Source organism: Pyrus communis, chromosome 3 (assembly GCF_041283825.1).
Source record: "Pyrus communis isolate YQ-2024b chromosome 3, ASM4128382v1, whole genome shotgun sequence".
NCBI lineage: Eukaryota > Viridiplantae > Streptophyta > Magnoliopsida > Rosales > Rosaceae > Pyrus > Pyrus communis.
The window spans coordinates 7,042,201-7,059,869 of NC_142567.1; the positions used below are offsets into that span (position 1 = coordinate 7,042,201).

At 38.1% G+C, this 17,669-nt stretch overlaps 3 protein-coding genes across 7 annotated transcripts; 1 reads left to right on the top strand and 2 right to left on the bottom strand.

Moving 5' to 3' along the window:
• Positions 1-650: 650 nt before the first annotated feature.
• Positions 651-2,611, bottom strand: LOC148697835 (uncharacterized). The gene is made up of 3 exons (XM_088690824.1): positions 2,076-2,611; positions 935-997; positions 651-853 (listed from the first exon to the last, which is right to left on the bottom strand). Exons 1-3 carry the CDS (start codon positions 2,401-2,403, stop codon positions 696-698), a joined length of 549 nt encoding a protein of 182 aa, XP_088546950.1. The 5' UTR covers positions 2,404-2,611; the 3' UTR covers positions 651-695.
• Positions 2,612-3,272: 661 nt separating this feature from the next.
• On the top strand, positions 3,273-10,537 carry LOC148697836 (heat shock 70 kDa protein 16-like). 3 transcript variants are annotated; one of them, XM_068455025.2, is made up of 10 exons: positions 3,273-5,095; positions 5,431-6,672; positions 7,138-7,350; positions 7,831-7,926; positions 8,054-8,212; positions 8,486-8,686; positions 9,190-9,336; positions 9,416-9,520; positions 9,591-9,721; positions 10,131-10,537. In XM_068455025.2, the coding sequence occupies exons 2-10, from the start codon at positions 5,503-5,505 to the stop codon at positions 10,171-10,173; spliced, it is 2,265 nt and encodes a 754-aa protein (XP_068311126.2). In that variant the 5' UTR covers positions 3,273-5,095; positions 5,431-5,502; the 3' UTR covers positions 10,174-10,537. The 3 variants fall into 3 exon arrangements, 2 of the variants coding, with proteins under 2 accessions (XP_068311126.2, XP_088546947.1); XR_015960580.1 differs by having other exon boundaries at positions 4,928-5,095; positions 9,152-9,336; XM_088690821.1 differs by having other exon boundaries at positions 4,928-5,150.
• Positions 10,538-11,075: 538 nt separating this feature from the next.
• On the bottom strand, positions 11,076-14,498 carry LOC137715688 (Rho GTPase-activating protein). Of its 3 annotated transcripts, XR_015960581.1 has the most exons (6): positions 13,945-14,383; positions 12,353-13,073; positions 11,892-12,267; positions 11,552-11,712; positions 11,355-11,417; positions 11,180-11,273 (listed from the first exon to the last, which is right to left on the bottom strand). XR_015960581.1 is itself a non-coding variant. In XM_068455021.2 (5 exons), exons 1-5 carry the CDS (start codon positions 14,270-14,272, stop codon positions 11,199-11,201), a joined length of 1,560 nt encoding a protein of 519 aa, XP_068311122.2. In that variant the 5' UTR covers positions 14,273-14,498; the 3' UTR covers positions 11,076-11,198. The 3 variants fall into 3 exon arrangements, 2 of the variants coding, with proteins under 2 accessions (XP_068311122.2, XP_088546949.1); XM_068455021.2 differs by lacking the exon at positions 11,552-11,712 and having other exon boundaries at positions 11,076-11,273; positions 12,353-13,070; positions 13,945-14,498; XM_088690823.1 differs by lacking the exon at positions 11,552-11,712 and having other exon boundaries at positions 11,076-11,273; positions 13,945-14,397.
• Between the last annotated feature and the right edge of the window lie 3,171 nt (positions 14,499-17,669).

Below are 17,669 nucleotides of genomic sequence, written 5' to 3' on the forward strand. Positions count from 1 at the left end.
TAGGTAAGTTATTGCCGTGTTTGACAGCTTGTCATATTGAGTTGCAGCAGCCCATGGCAATCGGTTTCGTACGTAGTGAGCATGTAACCGCGGAATTGGTGATCGGAGATGCTAATTGTCACATTTTGAGCTGAAACGGTAGGTTAGGAAGCGCCTAATCCATGAGCAGAAATGGTTCATTCTTTTTCTTCTTCTACACATCTATGTTAATTAATATAAAAACATTTCCCTAAACATTACGGCAATAGAATTATTTTTTTTGTTTTAATTTTAATTTTATTTATTATTATACCAAAATGGAGGGAATCATACTCGTGACCTAGTGTCATCCTAACAATTTTCCAATTCATTCTCACGACCTAGACTAATCTCAATGGCTTAACTGCGAAATCCTAACAATTGGAGTTCCGTCATAGAACATTTTGGTTGTAATTAATCATTCCTCGAGCGAGAGCAATGATTCAAAATGTATTATGTTAATTGCAGAAAGAAACGTAGTGTTATGTTACCACATTTAATAATCATGTTGCAAAGTATCAATGGATGACTTATTTTGGTCTGAAATTCTAAATCATCATACGTACTTATGTCACAATCTTAAATGCAGTTCAACGAAACATATACAACGTAATCTACATGTAGATCCCAGGTTATGAAAACACAAATATCTCTTTTTTATTTCAGGAAATAAGTGTTCACACAAAAAGTTTATGAAGATTTCGGATAGTAAAATTATCGACAAAAAATGGTACATTAATACTTTTGGTACAAGGCCATTTACTATCAGCCTCACCTCTTGTTGGGAACATTTTTCTTTTTTGGTTTTTTGGCTTTGCACAGAACGTCCACTTTCCTGTCAATGAAATGTACACATGTGTGAGATGCATTAAGAGAAGAATGAAACGTGGAGAAGCATGGACGGATTTATATGAACCTTCTTGTACTGTCTGTAGGCTGCCGAACCACTCAATTCCTGCCCAGTTTTGCAACGATAAACCTGCGACAAAAACAAGAGCATTACATGAAGGAACAGAGATGCACACATCAATAATGTCAGAGACGCAACAGACAGTTTGTAACTAACATGCCAAGTCAGTTATATCCACGTGACTGCGGATAAGTATGCCTGCATAAGTGTCATGAAATTTCACCAGCAATATCAAATTCTGGTTTCCTAGTTCTATGAGAAAGCTTCAAGCGGAAACCCAAATCTCTGCATTGACACTTGCAATTAATGATATCCTTCAAATCTGGAAATGTGATAACCAAAGCATCCACCGATATCATTCACCTTCTTTGGAAGATTGTAAGCATAATTGCATATGTTTTAACCAGCAGCTTGCCCACTTCCACCAAACGCATCCCATTGACTAGAAGGCTGTGCATTTGCTTGAACCCGCTTTGTACTGACGCAGCTTCTGGGTTCCACCCAGTTTCCAGAAGCATGCTCGACTGTTCCAACATTTGATTTTCCTGACTTAATTCTTCCCTTTTATGAGCTTTTACAACCATGCCATGCCAAAGATTGTTCAATGTGTTTGCTTGTGCTGCTTACAAACAACTTACAACGAACACTATTTACCAACCCACATCTTTAACTAAACCCACTTCTCGAAACTACAAATTTACCAAATAAAATCCCTATTTATGCCGCTACCCTTAAAATGCATTTCAATTTCAACCATAATTAACCGTTTTGCCATCTCAATTTCATACTGCACAGAACCCTAATTCCCAAATCACCAAAAACCATAAGTTCTGCAAAAAGGCCCCTCGCGACATCAAAAAACCCATTACAATGCATCTGCAAATCTGACAAAAAATACTACTTTCTTCCAGTTAACAACTTCCTAATTACATTCCATGTTTGTTCCTTCGAAATCGATAGCGAAATGAAACAAAAAATATTTCCTTTACAATTACTTCATTTTCCTAAGCATCTGCAAACAATTAACATTATTTCCCCAATTTTCTTTCCCAATTTTATCAAATACTGCATAAAAGATCACACATTTATTCTCTTCCCATTTCCAGCTAACCCTGAACAAACAAAAATGATAAATCTTTGTTATTACCTTGAACAAAATCTTCCCCAGACGAGAAATCTTCGATATCGTCGTCAACATTACGACACGGCGTCGCCGGCGTAGGTTCCCGCTTCTCAGCCACCCCTCTCTTGAGCCGCTTGAGCGGTCGGCCGGGTCGGGACCCAGGATCTGGATCCGGGCCCGTGATTTGAGGCTTGAACTCCTCATCTACCTCAACGGGTGTATGGGCATTGGAACCCCGCGAAGAGTTTGGAGCTGCGGCGGGTGTGGAGTGGTTCGCGGCAGCTGGTTGGAGCTGCGAATCGAAACCAAGGTGGAGTCCGAGAGAGAACGACGGAGGCTCGTAGTCGGCCATGGAGAGAAATCGAGAAAATGGATTTTGGGTATTGAAAATTGGAGGGAGATGAAAAATGGGTGAGACTGGAAGACTGGGATTTATAGGGCGGGATTTGAATTTGGAAAAATTGGAGGGATTGCAAATGCAATCTCCATTTTTTAAGTTGTTTGGAGTACATCCAGAGTTGAAAGGTCTCAGAGTTTTTGGCACAGCAGTTTACCCCTTTTTTAGACCCTACACTTGTAGTAAGTTGGATGCTAGAACTGATCAATGTACGTTCTTGGGTTATGCTTTGGGAAACAAAGGTAGTGTGTGTTATCACAGAGTGAAAAAGAAGTTGTTGACATGTGGTGCATGATGAAACTGTGTTTCCATTTATGGAGAATTCTGTACATTCTTCTTCACAGCAGTTATATACTCCTTTAGACAAGCATCCTATACTAGTTCCAATTATAATACCTTCAGTTAATAGGTCTGATCATTCAAGTGGCAACAGTATGGATTCTTCGATTAATTGGCAGATACACCATCTGGCAGTGTTCATCACAGTGGTGGTTCTGTAAGTAATATGCTGCCCGCATATTAGCTCTCCGGGCAACTCAATATCAGGGAATAGTTAACTCTCTCACTTGATTCAAATAATGATTCAAATGCTGCTGCTAATTCTGATGTACCTGTTGTATCTTCAAGTCATCCTATGACAACTAGACTTAAATCTGGTGCCATCTCTAGGAAAGATTATAGTTCCTATATAGCATCTACTGCTGATTTCTCTGAGACAAATGCTAGCGAATCTGTTGATGTTGTGTTCAAGGGTTACACGGCTGTTTTGTCTATTCATGATTCTGTTGAGCCTACTGCTTTTAGAACAGCAGTTGTTCATGATCACTGGAGGAATGCTATGGTAGAAGAGTTCACTGCTTTGCAAAAACAGGGAACATGAGAATTGGTTCCACCACCAATTGATAGGAATGTGATAGGAAGTAAGTGGGTTTATAAGATAAAGAAGGATCAATATGGCAAGGTTTCCAGAAATAAAGCTCGCTTAGTGGCCCAAGGCTACAGTCAAGAACATGGGTTAGATTATGCTGATACATTTAGCCCTATAGTAAGACACACAACTATAAGACTTGTCCTTGCTCTTGCAGCGTCACAAAGGTGGAAGTTATGCCAAGTAGATGTCAAAAATGCGTTTCTGCGTGGTGATCTTCAAGAAGAGGTGTTCATGAAGCAACCACAAGGGCTTCAGGACCCTAATCATCCTCAGTATGCTTGTAAGCTTGTTAAGTCTCTCTATGGACTTAAACAAGCTCCTAGAGCCTGGAACTCGAAATTTACCACCTATCTACCTAATTTGGGATTTGTTGTTTCTGAATCCGATCCCAGTTTTTTTTGTTAAAGCTCTAGACAATGAATTTGTGATTCTTCTCTTCTATGTCGACGACATAATTATCACTGGTTCACAACCTGGGTTAGTGCAAGAAGTGATTGATAAGCTAGGAGAGGTATTTGATATGAAGGATATGGGATTATTGACATACTTCTTGGGTCTTCAGATTACTTACAAGGACAATGGGGATTTATTCATATCTCAGTCTAAGTATGTAAATGATCTACTTCACAAGGCATCCATAGACTCATGCAAACCGTGTTCCACTCCTTGCAAGCCACATACTCAGTTGTTTAAAGATGAAGGAACACTCCTCTCTAACCCTACTTTATTTCGTAGTCTGGTTGGTGCCTTACAATATCTTACATTTACATGTCCTGACAGAGCTTTTGCAGTTAATTATGCTTGTTAGTTCATGTCCACTCCAACAGATTTGCATTTTTCCTTGGTGAAAAGGATTTTGCGTTATTTACAAGGCACTATGCACTGTGGTCTCACATTTTCTGCTGCTGCTTCTATGGAGTTAACTGCTTATAGTGATGCTGATTGGGCATAAGATATAAACACTAAAAGATCAACAACTGGCTTTGTTGTATTCTTAGGTCCCAATCCCATTTCTTGGCAATCAAAGAAACAAAGGAGTGTTTCCAGAAGTTCAACACAAGCAGAATATAAAGCATTGGCTAATGCTGCTGCTGATGTAGCATGGATACATTTGATTCCTAAGGATCTGCATGTTTTCTTGCCATCTCCTCCACTTCTCTACTATGATAATGTTTCGACACTTGCTTTGTGTTCTAATCCGGTTTTTCACACTCGGATAAAACATCTTGATACAGATTTTCACTTTGTTCGTGAACGAGTTCAAAAGGGAGATTTGTTGGTTGAGTATATTTCTACAAATGATCAAGTGGCAGATGTATTGACCAAAGGTCTTCGTCGTCCCTTATTTCTGCAGCATTGTTCCAATCTCAAGCTGGGATACCACAGTTGAGATTGAGGGGGGTATTGGGTGTAAGTCTCTAAATGAACAGGTGTAATGATCTTGAGTGTACATGTGTCACAATCTTGTACCATGAGCTAGTTAGAAGGTTGCTTAGTCATTAAGTTTACCTCGCTTCTATATATCGCTAGAAGATCAACAGTTGTAACAACTTTACTGATATGAAATCAGCTCTCATTCTTTCTCTCTCTCAAATTCTTCGTGCTTCATTTTCCTTAGTTCTTAAGTTTCTGCAGTTTTGTTAATAGTTTCTTCTTCTCTCTGAAATTACCCAATTTCTTCTTCTGTTTCTTTCCGGAACGTCGTTTCTCAAACAGGTACTGCAATCACCTTCCTCAGCCTGCTCAATTCTTCATTTCTGTGCAGATTTTGGTAGTACTTTGCGAATTTGCTTTTGAAATATTTGACGTTTGAATTTTGTTTGGTTTCTGGGAAAATTGAAGGAAAATTAAATATCCTGATGGAATTTTGAGACCCTGGATCCTCAGATTTCGAAAATTGAAATGTACTGATGGCTAAATTTAGCTGGGTTTAGGAATGTTATAAACGTATAACAGCAGTTATTAATAAAAATGTTTAAGCATTTGTTAGTGAAAGCTTGTTTGAAGTAAATTGAATTCACATTTCTGTGTATCTTTTTTCTTCTTTGCAGTGTTGGGATTGAATTGTAGGTTTTGTGGAACTTAATTGGTGTCGGTAGTTTCGTTTCGAAATTTAGTTAAACATGAGTGCGGTGGGGTTTGATGTTGGAAATGAGAATTGTGTAATTGCGGTCGTGAAGCAACGGGGAGTTGATGTTTTGTTGAATGATGAATCGAAACGTGAAACCCCAGCTGTGGTTTGTTTTGGTGAGAAGCAGAGGTTTCTGGGATCTGCTGGTGCTGCCTCTGCAATGATGAACCCGAAATCTACGGTGTCTCAGGTGAAGAGAATGATTGGTAGAAAATTTACTGAGCCTGATGTTCAACGTGACCTTCAAATTTTGCCCTTTGAAACTTCTGAAGCTCCAGATGGTGGCATTTTGATTCATTTGAAGTACTTGGGCGCGACTCATACATTTACGCCGGTTCAAGTTACAGCAATGCTTTTTGCACATTTGAAAGATCTAATAGAGAAGAATCAGGAAATGCCCATTTCAGATTGTGTGATTGGTATTCCATCGTACTTTACAGACTTGCAAAGACGTGCATATTTGGATGCTGCCACAGTTGCCGGGTTGAAGCCTTTGAGATTGATGCATGACTGTACTGCAACCGCTCTTAGTTATGGGAATTACAAAACAGATTTCTCAACTTCCGGTCCAACTTATGTGGCATTTATTGACATTGGTCACTGTGATACACAGGTCTCTATTGCGTCATTTGATGCTAGGCAAATGAAGATACTATCTCATACTTTTGACAGAAGCTTGGGAGGGAGAGACTTCGATGAGGTCTTGTTTAATCATTTTGCTGCACAGTTCAAGGAGCAGTACAGAATTGATGTGTACTCTAATGTCAAGGCAAGTATCAGGCTACGGGTAGCATGTGAGAAGCTGAAGAAAGTGTTGAGTGCGAATGCAGAGGCACCTCTTAATATTGAGTGCTTAATGGATGAAAAAGATGTCAGGGGATTTATTCAAAGGGAAGACTTTGAGATGCTGGCTTCAGGTTTGTTGGAGAGGATTGGTGTTCCTTGTAGCAAAGCTCTAGCTGATGCAGGTTTGACTGCTGATAAGATTCATTCTGTGGAGCTTGTCGGGTCAGGGTCTAGGATTCCAGCGGTTGCTAGAATATTAGCTTCCGTGTTCGGGAAAGAACCCGGCCGGACGCTGAATGCGAGTGAGTGTGTAGCACGTGGATGCGCTCTTCAATGTGCAATGCTCGGTCCTGTTTTTCGAGGCAGAGAATATGAGGTTTGTATTTTGAAACTTTCAATTCATGGTCACAAATACAGTGCTTACTTTCAGTTAAGAATACCATGATATATTTGTTCATATGCAATGCATCAGTAATACTATGCTGTTCTATGCAATGCATGTATAGAACAAGAGATGAGTTTCTTCCCCCTCCCTCCCTTCTTTCGGTTCTTTTTTTTTTTTTTTTTCTTCTGAAATTTGAGAGTATGACAATGCCTCTCACAAAGCTTAGGCTTAGGGACCACCTTAAAAAAGGATTAATGTTTCCTTTATAATTGATTTTTATTGGTTGAAGGTAACGACTGCTTACTCATTCTGGAATTGATGTGCATTCCAAAAACCTCTACCGACAAAGCACAAACTTGTGGCTTTAATTGTAAAATGTAGACACATGTGAGACGTCTTTGCTATCTGGATAGTTGCCCACAATGTAAGTAATGATTTTCCCGGATCTATATGCAGGTTCCAGACTCAATTCCTTTCTCGATAGCACTTTTAATAGATGAAGCTCCAATTTGCACAGGGACAAGTGTCATCCTGTTTCCAAAAGGCCAACCCATTCCAAGTGTTGAAGTATTGACGTTTCAACGAAGCAGTTTATTTCATTTGAAAGCATTCTATGCTAATCCCAGTGAAGTGCCTGCTGGCGCTTCTCCTGACATTTGTTGTTTTACGGTAATATTCTATGCTCTTCATTCCATTTTTTCCAGTGTGGTGGGAGAGGGGAATATGTGACACTAAGAATTTTATTGGTGGGGATGCATGATAAAAATGTGTAGAAAGGATGACCACATAGAGAAGTGAAGGTAAATCAAGGGCAATCATGTTACCACTGAGCACTAAGTTCAATGTCTAATCTTTGAAGCCTCTATAAGAATTTAGGATGATGTAAAATCTTCTATGATTTTTTTAGTTAGACAATTTATAGAACACTTGGGGGAGACGACTCCAGTATTTGACATGTCAAACAATTAAATGTTTATGTGTGGGCATTAAAGGGAGAGAGATGTCAACAAAACCCAATTAAAAAGATTTACTATCTGCTCAATGAAAATGTCATTTAGATCCTTTTGTTTTGGCTTACCTTGCAATGAAAATACCTTTTATTTAATTGGATTAATGTTACTTCCTCAATAAGGGCTGCTGTTTATGTAGATTGGCCCTTTCCAATGCTCCCATGGCGAAAGAACAATGGTTAAAGTTAAATTTATGTTAGATCTCCACGGTGTTGTCTCTGTTGGATCAGCTATGGTAAGTAAAACTTGTTTATTTCCTGACAATATCTACTTTGTCATTTACTGGTTTCCTAGGATCATAGTTTTGTGGTACTTTTTTTTTGGTCGAAAGTTTTGTGGCATAAATCTTATAATGGCTTTAGGTGATGGAAGATCACGGAGATGACTCTTCTACAAGGGGTCTTGCCGGTTCAAAAATGGAACCAATGGACATTGATTGTGTAACTGCTTCTGGTTATACTGGGGCAGTTGCAGATGGATTTGAAGAAAGCAGTACGCAGCACAACTCTTCACATACTGGTGTAAGTTTGTTTCCAACTTCATAAGTTACAGAAATGCACTCCCTCATAATTTAGTTCTTATTTATTTCCTTTATTTCATGCTGGAAAAACTAGAGATAAATCCAAATTTTGAATAAATGCGATAATTCCCTTATAGTTAATCTACAGTAATCTTGTCGTTTATACTTAATATGCAATGCATACTATTTTGGTTTTGCAAAGTTCCTGTCAAATTCAGTTGTTTAAAGTTTGTGGAGCAGATGTAAACTTATTGAAAGATATCCACATTTTCAGGGTGAGGCTAAAAGAAACAAAAAAGCCACCAGGAGGCTAGAGATACCTGTTAGTGAAAGTATATATGGTGGAATGACCAAGGCTGAACTTTCAGAAGCTCAAGAAAAAGAACTCCAGTTAGCTCAACAGGACAGAATTATGGAACAAACCAAAGACAAAAAGAATGCGTTGGAGTCTTACGTCTATGAGATGCAAAATAAGGTATAGCCTGTATTATCTTTCCATCATGTTTGCTTTGGCTTTGCCTGCTCAAACACTTTGCCGTGGTTTGACTTATGCCTTTTTGAAGCAGTATAAGGACATAGCACTGACATTCTACTTCTAATACCGGAATAGTTTTAATCCCCATGTGGCCTGGGAGTAAATATTACCAACTCAAAGATTTGGTTTTCATGGTGTGGGTGTGATGAAATGCACAATGGGGAACACTGCATCTAGTAATATTAGGATTTTAAGCTTTGTGACTACTCTATATTTTCTTTAAGCAAACAATTTTGAACTGTTCTATAGCATGGGATGATAATCAGTTCTATATATCTTTGGGCAAAAAATCAGTCCCTTATTGTCGTATCTCTGTTTGTGTCATTATCCATACCTGAGCATGTTTGACCGTAGCTTAGTCAGACTCTCGTAGATCTTTTAGTTCATGCTGCCACTTTTTGCCAGAGGCTGGCTTTTTAACATAAGGACATGCATGTGAATAGCTTCTCAACACATATCAAAGCTTTGCAAGTGATCAAGAGAGGGAGGGCATCTCCAGGAGCCTGCAGCAGACAGAGGAATGGCTTTATGATGATGGAGAAGATGAAACAGAAAATGCTTATACTTCAAAGCTGGAAGATCTTCAGAAGGTTTTATCCACTACTTGAAATTTGAGAATTTAATTCCGGTTATCTTTCTCCATTGTTGATGTCTATTTGATAATTCTAGCTGGTAGATCCAATTGAGAACCGTTATAAACAAGAGGGAGCAAGATTGCAAGCTACAAGAGATCTATTAAAGTGCATTGGGGATTACCAGATGGCCGTGAAATCAGTTAGTTACTTATGCCTCATATAAATTTGACTATTATATTTTCTTCTGCGATTGACTTTTCATGTTTCAGATTGTTAATGAGTGCAATAAAGTGGAGCAGTGGCTTAGGGAGAAAAACCAACAACAAGACTCGTTGCCAAAGAATGTTGACCCAATCTTATCGTCAAAAGAAATTAAGAGGAGGAATGAGGAATTGAACTCGTAATACTCTTGCACTTCCTAGTTTCAGACTTGACTTCAATTATAATGCTCCATGTTCATTTTAATGTTCTTAATTTTGTCAACATGGTATGTGAAGAGCTTATAAATGTAGGACTGCAAGATCAATAAGTTGTTTGGCCAAATCAATCCTTTCTGAAAATGTATCTAACCTGGTGGTAGCATCTAATATATCCTCAGCTTGATGGGTTAAATAAGAAACAAATGATATGGGGAGTATTTATGATTGTTTGATTGGGGTAACTTGTTCCTTCATTTGCACTACAGCAACTTCTACGCATTTCCCTAGTTTGCTGCTGGTTCCTCGATTCACTTAATTCCTACCGTGTTGTTGCTGTTCCATTTGGTTTTCAATCTCTAGAAACTAATCATGCTGCTCTAATCATTTCAGGAGATGCAACCATTTATTCAGATCCAGGGCTTCTATCATTTGAGCAAACTGATGAGCTCTCATGAAGTCAGTAATACAGAGCATATATTGCCCAAGCGCTTGAAGCAGTCATTTGAACACTTTGTTGGTAACATAATCCATGGTTTTTGCTAGTCCTGAGTCCTGACCGTGTTTGCGAGTGCTTTTTGTTTTAGAGCATCAAATGTTGTATAAGAGGTTTTCTTCAGGGACTTTTCCTTTTACTTTTGTGGGTTTTATTTTTTAGGGAAAGCAAGTATTCGGAAAGCAAGAGCAGAAATATTGTCTCCCTTGTACCCGATGAATTGCTTTGTTATGTGCATTTGTCATGCAGCAAATAGACTTCTTGTACCTTCATGATTGGAAGATTTAGGATGCTTGAATATAAACCTATTGTTACTGTGTTTGAGATGAGGAACTTATGTATCCCGTGTTGTGTTCCCCTCTCTCCCTCTCATCACATCACTAATCATGTGACGAACGCGAGAGGGAGGGGTATACAACATGTGATAGGTAAATTATTGCCGTGTTTGACAGCTTGTCATATTGAGTTGCAGCAGCCCATGGCAATCGATTAAGTCACCGAAATGGTTCGTACGTAGTGAACATGTAACCGCGGACCTGGTGATCGAAGAGCAATGATTCAAAATGGAGGGAATTACTGCAATAGAATTATTATTATTTATTTTATTTTATTTTTTACCAAAATGGAGGGAATTATACTCATGACCTAGTGTAATCCTAAAGATTTTCCAATTCATTATCACGACCTAGACTAATCTCAATGGCTTAAGTGCAAAATCTTAACAATTGGAGTTTCATCATAAAACTAATTTGTTGTAATTAATTATTTCTCGAGCGAGAGCAATGATTCAAAAGTATTATCTTAATAGCAAAAAGGAATGTAATCTACATGTAGATCCCAAGTTATGAAAACACAAATATCTCTTTTATTTCAAGAAATAAACGTTCACACAAAGAGTTTATGAAGATTTCGGATAGTAAAATTATACAGAAATACTTTTGGTACGTGGCCATTAACTGTCAGCCTCACCTCTTCTTGGGAACATTTTTCTTTTTTGGTTTCGGTTTTGGTTTTTTGGCTTGCACAGAACGTCCACTTTCCTGTCGATGAAATGTACAAATGTGTGAGCTGCATTAAGAGAAGAATGAAACGTGGAGAAGCATGGACGGATTTATATGTACCTTCTTGTACTGTCTGTAGGCTGCCGAACCACTCAATTCCTGCCCGGTTTTGCAACGATAAACCTAGCGACATAAACAAGAGCATTATATAAAGGAAGAGAGATGCACACATCAATAATGTCAGAGACGCAACAGACAGTTTGTAACTAAAATGCCAAGTCAGTTATATCCACATGACTGCGGATAAGAATGCCTACATAAGGGTCATATGAAATTTCACCAGCAATATCAAATTCTGGAAACTTCTATGAGAAAGCTTCAAGTGGAAACCCAAATTATGCGTTGACACTTGCAATTAATGATACCCGTCAAATCTGGAAATGTGATAACCAAAGCATCCACCGATATCATTCACCTTCTTCAGTAAAGCAACATTAAGAAAATGTATGACTTTAGCAGTGTTACTTCGGAAGATTGTAAGCATAATTGCATATGTTTTAACAATCCAGCGTCAAATTTTAGAACCTCAATGACCTGTGAATTGAAATTAACATAAGATCCATAAAAATCAAATCAGCAATATGCAGTTTAACATACCTTCCTTCCACCAGGGCCGGTATACCAATAACCAGCAGCTTGCCCACTTCCACCAAACGCATCCCATTGACTAGAAGGTTGAGCATTTGCTTGAACCCGCTTTGTACTGACGCAGCTTCTGGGTTCCACCCAGTTTCCAGAAGCATGCTCGACTGTTCCAACATTTGATTTTCCTGACTTAATTCTTCCCTTTTTTGAGCTTTTATTGACACTAACTTTCTGTGCTAGTTTACCATCTTTTGGGTTCACCCAGCTTCCAGAAGCATCTTCAACACTTGGTACGTTTGATTTATTTCTTTGCCTATTAGAGCTTTTTTCAAGGTCAATCTTCTGACTCACTCTCTGTTTTGAAGCATCTCCATTGCTAAACTGACCCCTGAAGTGACAAAGACAAACATATCATGACATAACTAAAAAGAAAGTTAAAAAAAACTAGAAACAACTGAAAAAGAAGTGCTCACATGTAATCAATTACTGATGCACCACTCTGCTGATTTCCTCTGATGTTAACGAGTGGGAAAAAATTCGGCAAGCGATTGCAGACTAATTTCCGAATCTTTGGATCATCATGAAAAAAGTAACGATGAGCGGGTGGAAGGGGATCAGCCATATTCCAGAGTTGTTCAAAATCTTGGCCACCAGGCATTGTTTCATGAAAATTTTCATTGGTATGTAAACATGAAACCCTCTCAAAGTTCTGAGCAGACTTATCCTTTCCAGATTGCAGGTACTCCTTACATACCTCATCTAAAGCAGGTGTTGGAATGCTAAACTTCTTGATCGGACAGAAATCTTTCCATAAATCCACATCTACGGGCATACTCATAGAAGATTTCTTCTTTGTTTCACTAGTAGTTGCAGCATGGGCAGAACTATACTTTTGCTTCTTTGAGGATGCATCAACATCACAATTAACCCTGCTCACACTTTCACTGGGTGAAGGATCATCAGAATCAGAATCAATTAATTGGAACCTTCGAAGAGGACTGGCAGTTAACTTCGGAAACATGAATCCTTTGTGGCTTTCCTCCAAACTCACAGAAGCTGAGACATCTGAAACTGGTTTCCTTTTCCTTCCCATGCTATGGCAGGATGATTGAGAGGTTAAAACCCCACTTCCACGCAATGGGACCTTTGAACTACTAGATACAGTATGGTATTGTGTTGACGGATGCACATCTGCTATAAATTTAGCAATTGTTAACCTTAATACATTTTTTATGAAGCAGATACACCACACACACACACACATGAGAGAGAAAGCTCAAAACCTCAATATGAATCGGATTAAAGATTATGCACAAAGTTGGACCTTCCTGGCAAAATATCTTATTATGCTACTAAACAAACACTCCTAATAGCACCACATGAAAATCAAAGCACCCTATATCTTCTGAAGCAAATCCTATAGCAGCCTAGCAGCAGCAACAACAATAAAACAACCAAAGAAAAAGCCCAAGCTTACATTGCCAAACACAGAACTTAACCAACTATGCAAGGGATTGTTCAATGTGTTTGCTTGTGCTGCTTACAAACAACTTACAATGAACACTATTTACCAACCCACAGGTTTAACTAAACCCACTTCTAGAAACTACAAATTTACCAAATAAAATCCCTATTTATGACGCTACCCCTAAAATGCATTTCAATTTCAACCATAATTAACCATTTTCCCATCTCAAAGTTCATACTGCGCACAACCCTAATTCCCAAATCACCAAAAATCATAAGTTTTGCAAAAAGGCCCCTCACCACATCAAAAAAACCCGTTACATTACATCTGCAAATCTAACAAAAAATACTACTTTCTTCCAGTTAACAACTTCCTAATTACATTCCATGTTTGTTCCTTCGAAATTGATAGTGAAATGAAACAAAAAATATTTCCTTTACAATTACTTCATTCTCCTAAGCATCTGCAAACAATTAACATTATTTCCCCAATTTTCTTTCCCAATTTTATCAAATACTGCATAAAAGATCACACATTTATTCTCTTCCCATTTCCAGCTAACCTAAACAAACAAAAATGATAAATCTTTATCATTACCTTGAACAAAATCTTCCCCAGGCGAGAAATCTTCGATATCGTCGTCAACATTACGACACGGCGTCGCCGGCGTAGGTTCCCGCTTCTCAGCCACCCCTCTCTTGAGCCGCTTGAGCGGTCGGCCGGGTCGGGACCCAGGATCTGGATCCGGGCCCGTGATTTGAGGCTTGAACTCCTCATCTACCTCAACGGGTGTATGGGCATTGGAACCCCGCGAAGAGTTTGGAGCTGCGGCGGGTGTGGAGTGGTTCGCGGCAGCTGGTTGGAGCTGCGAATCAAAACCTAGGTCGAGTCCGAGAGAGAACGACGGAGGCTCGTAGTCGGCCATGGAGAGAAATCGAGAAGATGGATTTTGGGTATTGAAAATTGGAGGGAGATGGAAAATGGGTGAGACTGGAAGACCGTGACTTATAGGGCGCGTTTTGAAATTGGAAAAAATGGAGGGATTCCAAAATAAAATTTCCTTTTTTGGGGTTTTATGTTTTATTTTTGGCGGGCTGAGAGCGGCGTGATGGGGAAGAATCCGAAGATGTGCTCTTTCATCACTTTGGGCTCTCACCGAGTCCTTTGAATATATATATATATATATATTTGGGTTAACTGTATCTATATATTTTTTTATTTTTTGGTCACTTTGGGCTCTAAATATGTCGAGTGAGACAATAAAATGGGTCGCGAGATTTCAAATTTCTTATATTGCATGCATTATGAAGTTTTGAATCGACTGCAATTGTGTTTGCATGTTTACTCTTACAACCAACTTAAATGTTCGGATAACATACAAGTCTTACGGAATTTCTTCCTCACATTGATCAAAGTAGATGCGGTGAGTGGTGATCTAGAGTCGTACCAAGTCCAATATCTCTTCGACGAGGAAAGGTAAAGTGTTGTGCGGATGACATCTCCCTAAATAAGATGTGTTTTTGAGTCCAAAAATAAAACGATGTGCATTTGGCTCAAAGCGATGTGACAGTAAAAACGAAACAAAAATTTGTTTTATTTTTAAATAAACTTATGATTGCGTGACGCACAAATGTCGGTTTTAGAGTCGAAAACATGGGGCATTTTGGAGGAGATGAGAGTTGATCTTTGAAACTGACCTTTACGAACTGATCATCCCAATCCGGATATGGAATTTTCACTAAAAAACAAGAATCTGAGAATGCCATTTTTGCCATTGTTGGTTGTTGGCTCAATGCCATTGAAGTAGGCATGGAGGTAGTGGATAAAATGGGATTTTTGTGGATTCATAAGGTTGGTTTTATAGTGGATCCAAGTTGAAAATACATCAAACTTCAGGAGCATTTTGGTCATAAAATGATCCAAAAAAATCTTATGTTAAATAAAAGCTCCGTGTAATTTTTTCAAATTTTTTATGAAATTATATTTTTTTTGCTGTTTTTTTAAGTATAGTTGTTGACAAATTATTATTAGGTAGAATAAATTATGTATATATTATCTGCGGGTAAGTTTGAATTTACAAAAATTATTAATTGGTACGTTTACTTGCAATTTTGGTACGTTTGATTTAATACATATTATTAATATTGGTATATTATTTTTATTTTAGTACGTTTTATTTTGTACACATTGTGTATTGGTACGTTTATATTATTCTCTTAACGTACTAAAAGAAAAACTTATTTTGGTATGTTTGATTTTGGGGGATTTAAAAATATTTTAAACTACTTTGGAAAGAAAATATCTTAAATCGTAGATAACTATTGCTAAATTGTAGCATTATTGTGAAAATAAATTGAATCTAACCAATTTTTTTTTTTTTTTTTTTACAATTATCTCTAACGGAGGAGAGTATAATCAAAAGGCTAGATTATAGGAAATTTATTACAATATAATGTGCATATAGCATCAAAATTATGACAAAAAAAAGTTTAATCAAATCACTAAAAGACATGGATGTTTGATCTAGAAAATTCAAAACTGAGACGCCTATATTAAATGATCCCTAAATAAAATTTGAGATCGATAAGCGAATTTTTTTACCACAATAAGTGAGGTTATTCGGTGTTTTTCCCTTAAATCAATTTGATTAGACACTAAGTACTTTTGTTGGCATAGAAGAGTCCAATGTGGGTTCTTGACTTTAGACTTGGGTTCAGAGCAAGCCTTTTTATAAGAAGAATGTTTCTATTTGCATGCGTGGGGTACTCGTCTATATTAGAGATGTGGGCATCGATGTGATTTATAACAATACTCCATTTTACAAGTTTTAGACAACTGTAAGTCTGTAAGTCTTACTTATATGGAGTATTCTTTTGTCAATAAACAGTAGAAAGAGCATTTTGTTTCCTAATCAAACCAGTGCTTTAGTTGTACTAGTATAGTAATAGGTTTGATAAGGAACCATATACTTAGTTTTGAGGATTGTCTTGGGCCTTTTTTTACTATTCCTTCTGAGCAACTTTCTTTAATCTTTTATTGGGTTTAATCTTTAAGAGCAACTCCAGCGGGAGGAGTAGCCCGATGGACCGTCCATTTTTCCAACCCAATAGTCAGAGCTACAAGCTCCAGCCTATGCGGGCGTGTGCACTGAGGGGGGGGCCCGAGTGAGAGGCTCAGCTCCAATCGATGGCCGAAGAGCCTGAGGACCAGGTGATGCAGGACTGACGTCAGGGTGACATCAAGGTGACGTCAGGCCACGATTTAAAAAAATTTGCGTCATACGCATGTCCTTCACATGCATGTGGGGGCGCGTCACCGACAGCTTTGCAGTCGGTGGGGCCCGCGATGCAGACTTCTGAATTGTTACCGTTGTGGGACATGTGGCGCGACGTCGTCCATTGGATTTCAACGGATACCTTATTTGGACCGTTGGATTTCCAACGGTAAAAAAAAAATTTCAAACCTACCGACAACGGTTAGATGTCGTGGCACAACGAGAGCCATTGGATTTGAGATCAACGATCCACGTTATTCGCCTTTATAAATAAATAAAAAATCACATTTAAAAATTCTGAAATGTTACAGTTGTGCCACATGGCACAATCTGAAGGGTTGAATTTCATTTTTTTTTTTAATCCAACAGCAGAAATTAATTAAGTTAATAAAACATGTTAAAAATTAATAAAAAAATCCGAAAAAAAATTTAAAAAATTTAAAAAAAAATTGATTTTACTTTTCTATAAATATCTTCTTATTATCTTCTACTTTACACCACAATTTCATATTTTCTCAAATATTTTCCATTCTAAAACGACGTCTAAAGTACGTATCAGGGAATGCACTGTTTCGGACAAAACAAAACTGTCCAAGAGATTTGTACCTCATTGTTGCCTGCTTCTATCAATGTTTGCGGAACGGCTGAGCTTGCATATTTGAGCCGCAACTTGGATGACTCGACGGGAATGTGAGGCCGTTTGGCTTCTTGCTCGTCATCTCTCCTTCTACGCTCCTCATCCTCATCATCATCCTCTTCCTCTTCCATCACATTTTTGCCCACCTAGAGATTGAACATTTATTTCCCTTGCTTAAATAATTCTTTCTCTTGCTCATCGATTTCCCACAACATTCTTGAAGAAGACATTGTAAGAAGGAAGCAGAAACTATGAATAATGATAGAGATTTTGATTTTGGTGTGTGATTTCTTAGGATGGATGATGGGTTATATGGAGGAAAAAGAAAGGATTAAGTTGTAGATAATGTCACGTGGCATGTCGTCATTCGTTAAAAATCTAATCGAAATCTATCCTCAAAGATTGTAAACA

Coding starts and splice junctions, on each gene's coding strand:
- LOC148697836 (XM_068455025.2), top strand. CDS start 5,503: ATGAGTGCGGTGGGGTTTGATGTTGGAAATGAGAATTGTGTAATTGCG. Junction 8,213..8,485: donor ACAACTCTTCACATACTGGT/GTAAGTTTGTTT, acceptor CCACATTTTCAG/GGTGAGGCTAAAAGAAACAA. Junction 9,521..9,590: donor ACCAGATGGCCGTGAAATCA/GTTAGTTACTTA, acceptor TTCATGTTTCAG/ATTGTTAATGAGTGCAATAA.
- LOC137715688 (XM_088690823.1), bottom strand. CDS start 14,272: ATGGCCGACTACGAGCCTCCGTCGTTCTCTCTCGGACTCGACCTAGGT. Junction 12,268..12,352: donor GCATCAGTAATTGATTACAT/GTGAGCACTTCT, acceptor TTGTCACTTCAG/GGGTCAGTTTAGCAATGGAG. Junction 11,418..11,891: donor CCGGCCCTGGTGGAAGGAAG/GTATGTTAAACT, acceptor TTATGTCGCTAG/GTTTATCGTTGCAAAACCGG.
- LOC148697835 (XM_088690824.1), bottom strand. CDS start 2,403: ATGGCCGACTACGAGCCTCCGTCGTTCTCTCTCGGACTCCACCTTGGT. Junction 998..2,075: donor TGGGGAAGATTTTGTTCAAG/GTAATAACAAAG, acceptor TTTTTGTCGCAG/GTTTATCGTTGCAAAACTGG. Junction 854..934: donor CCTACAGACAGTACAAGAAG/GTTCATATAAAT, acceptor TTTCATTGACAG/GAAAGTGGACGTTCTGTGCA.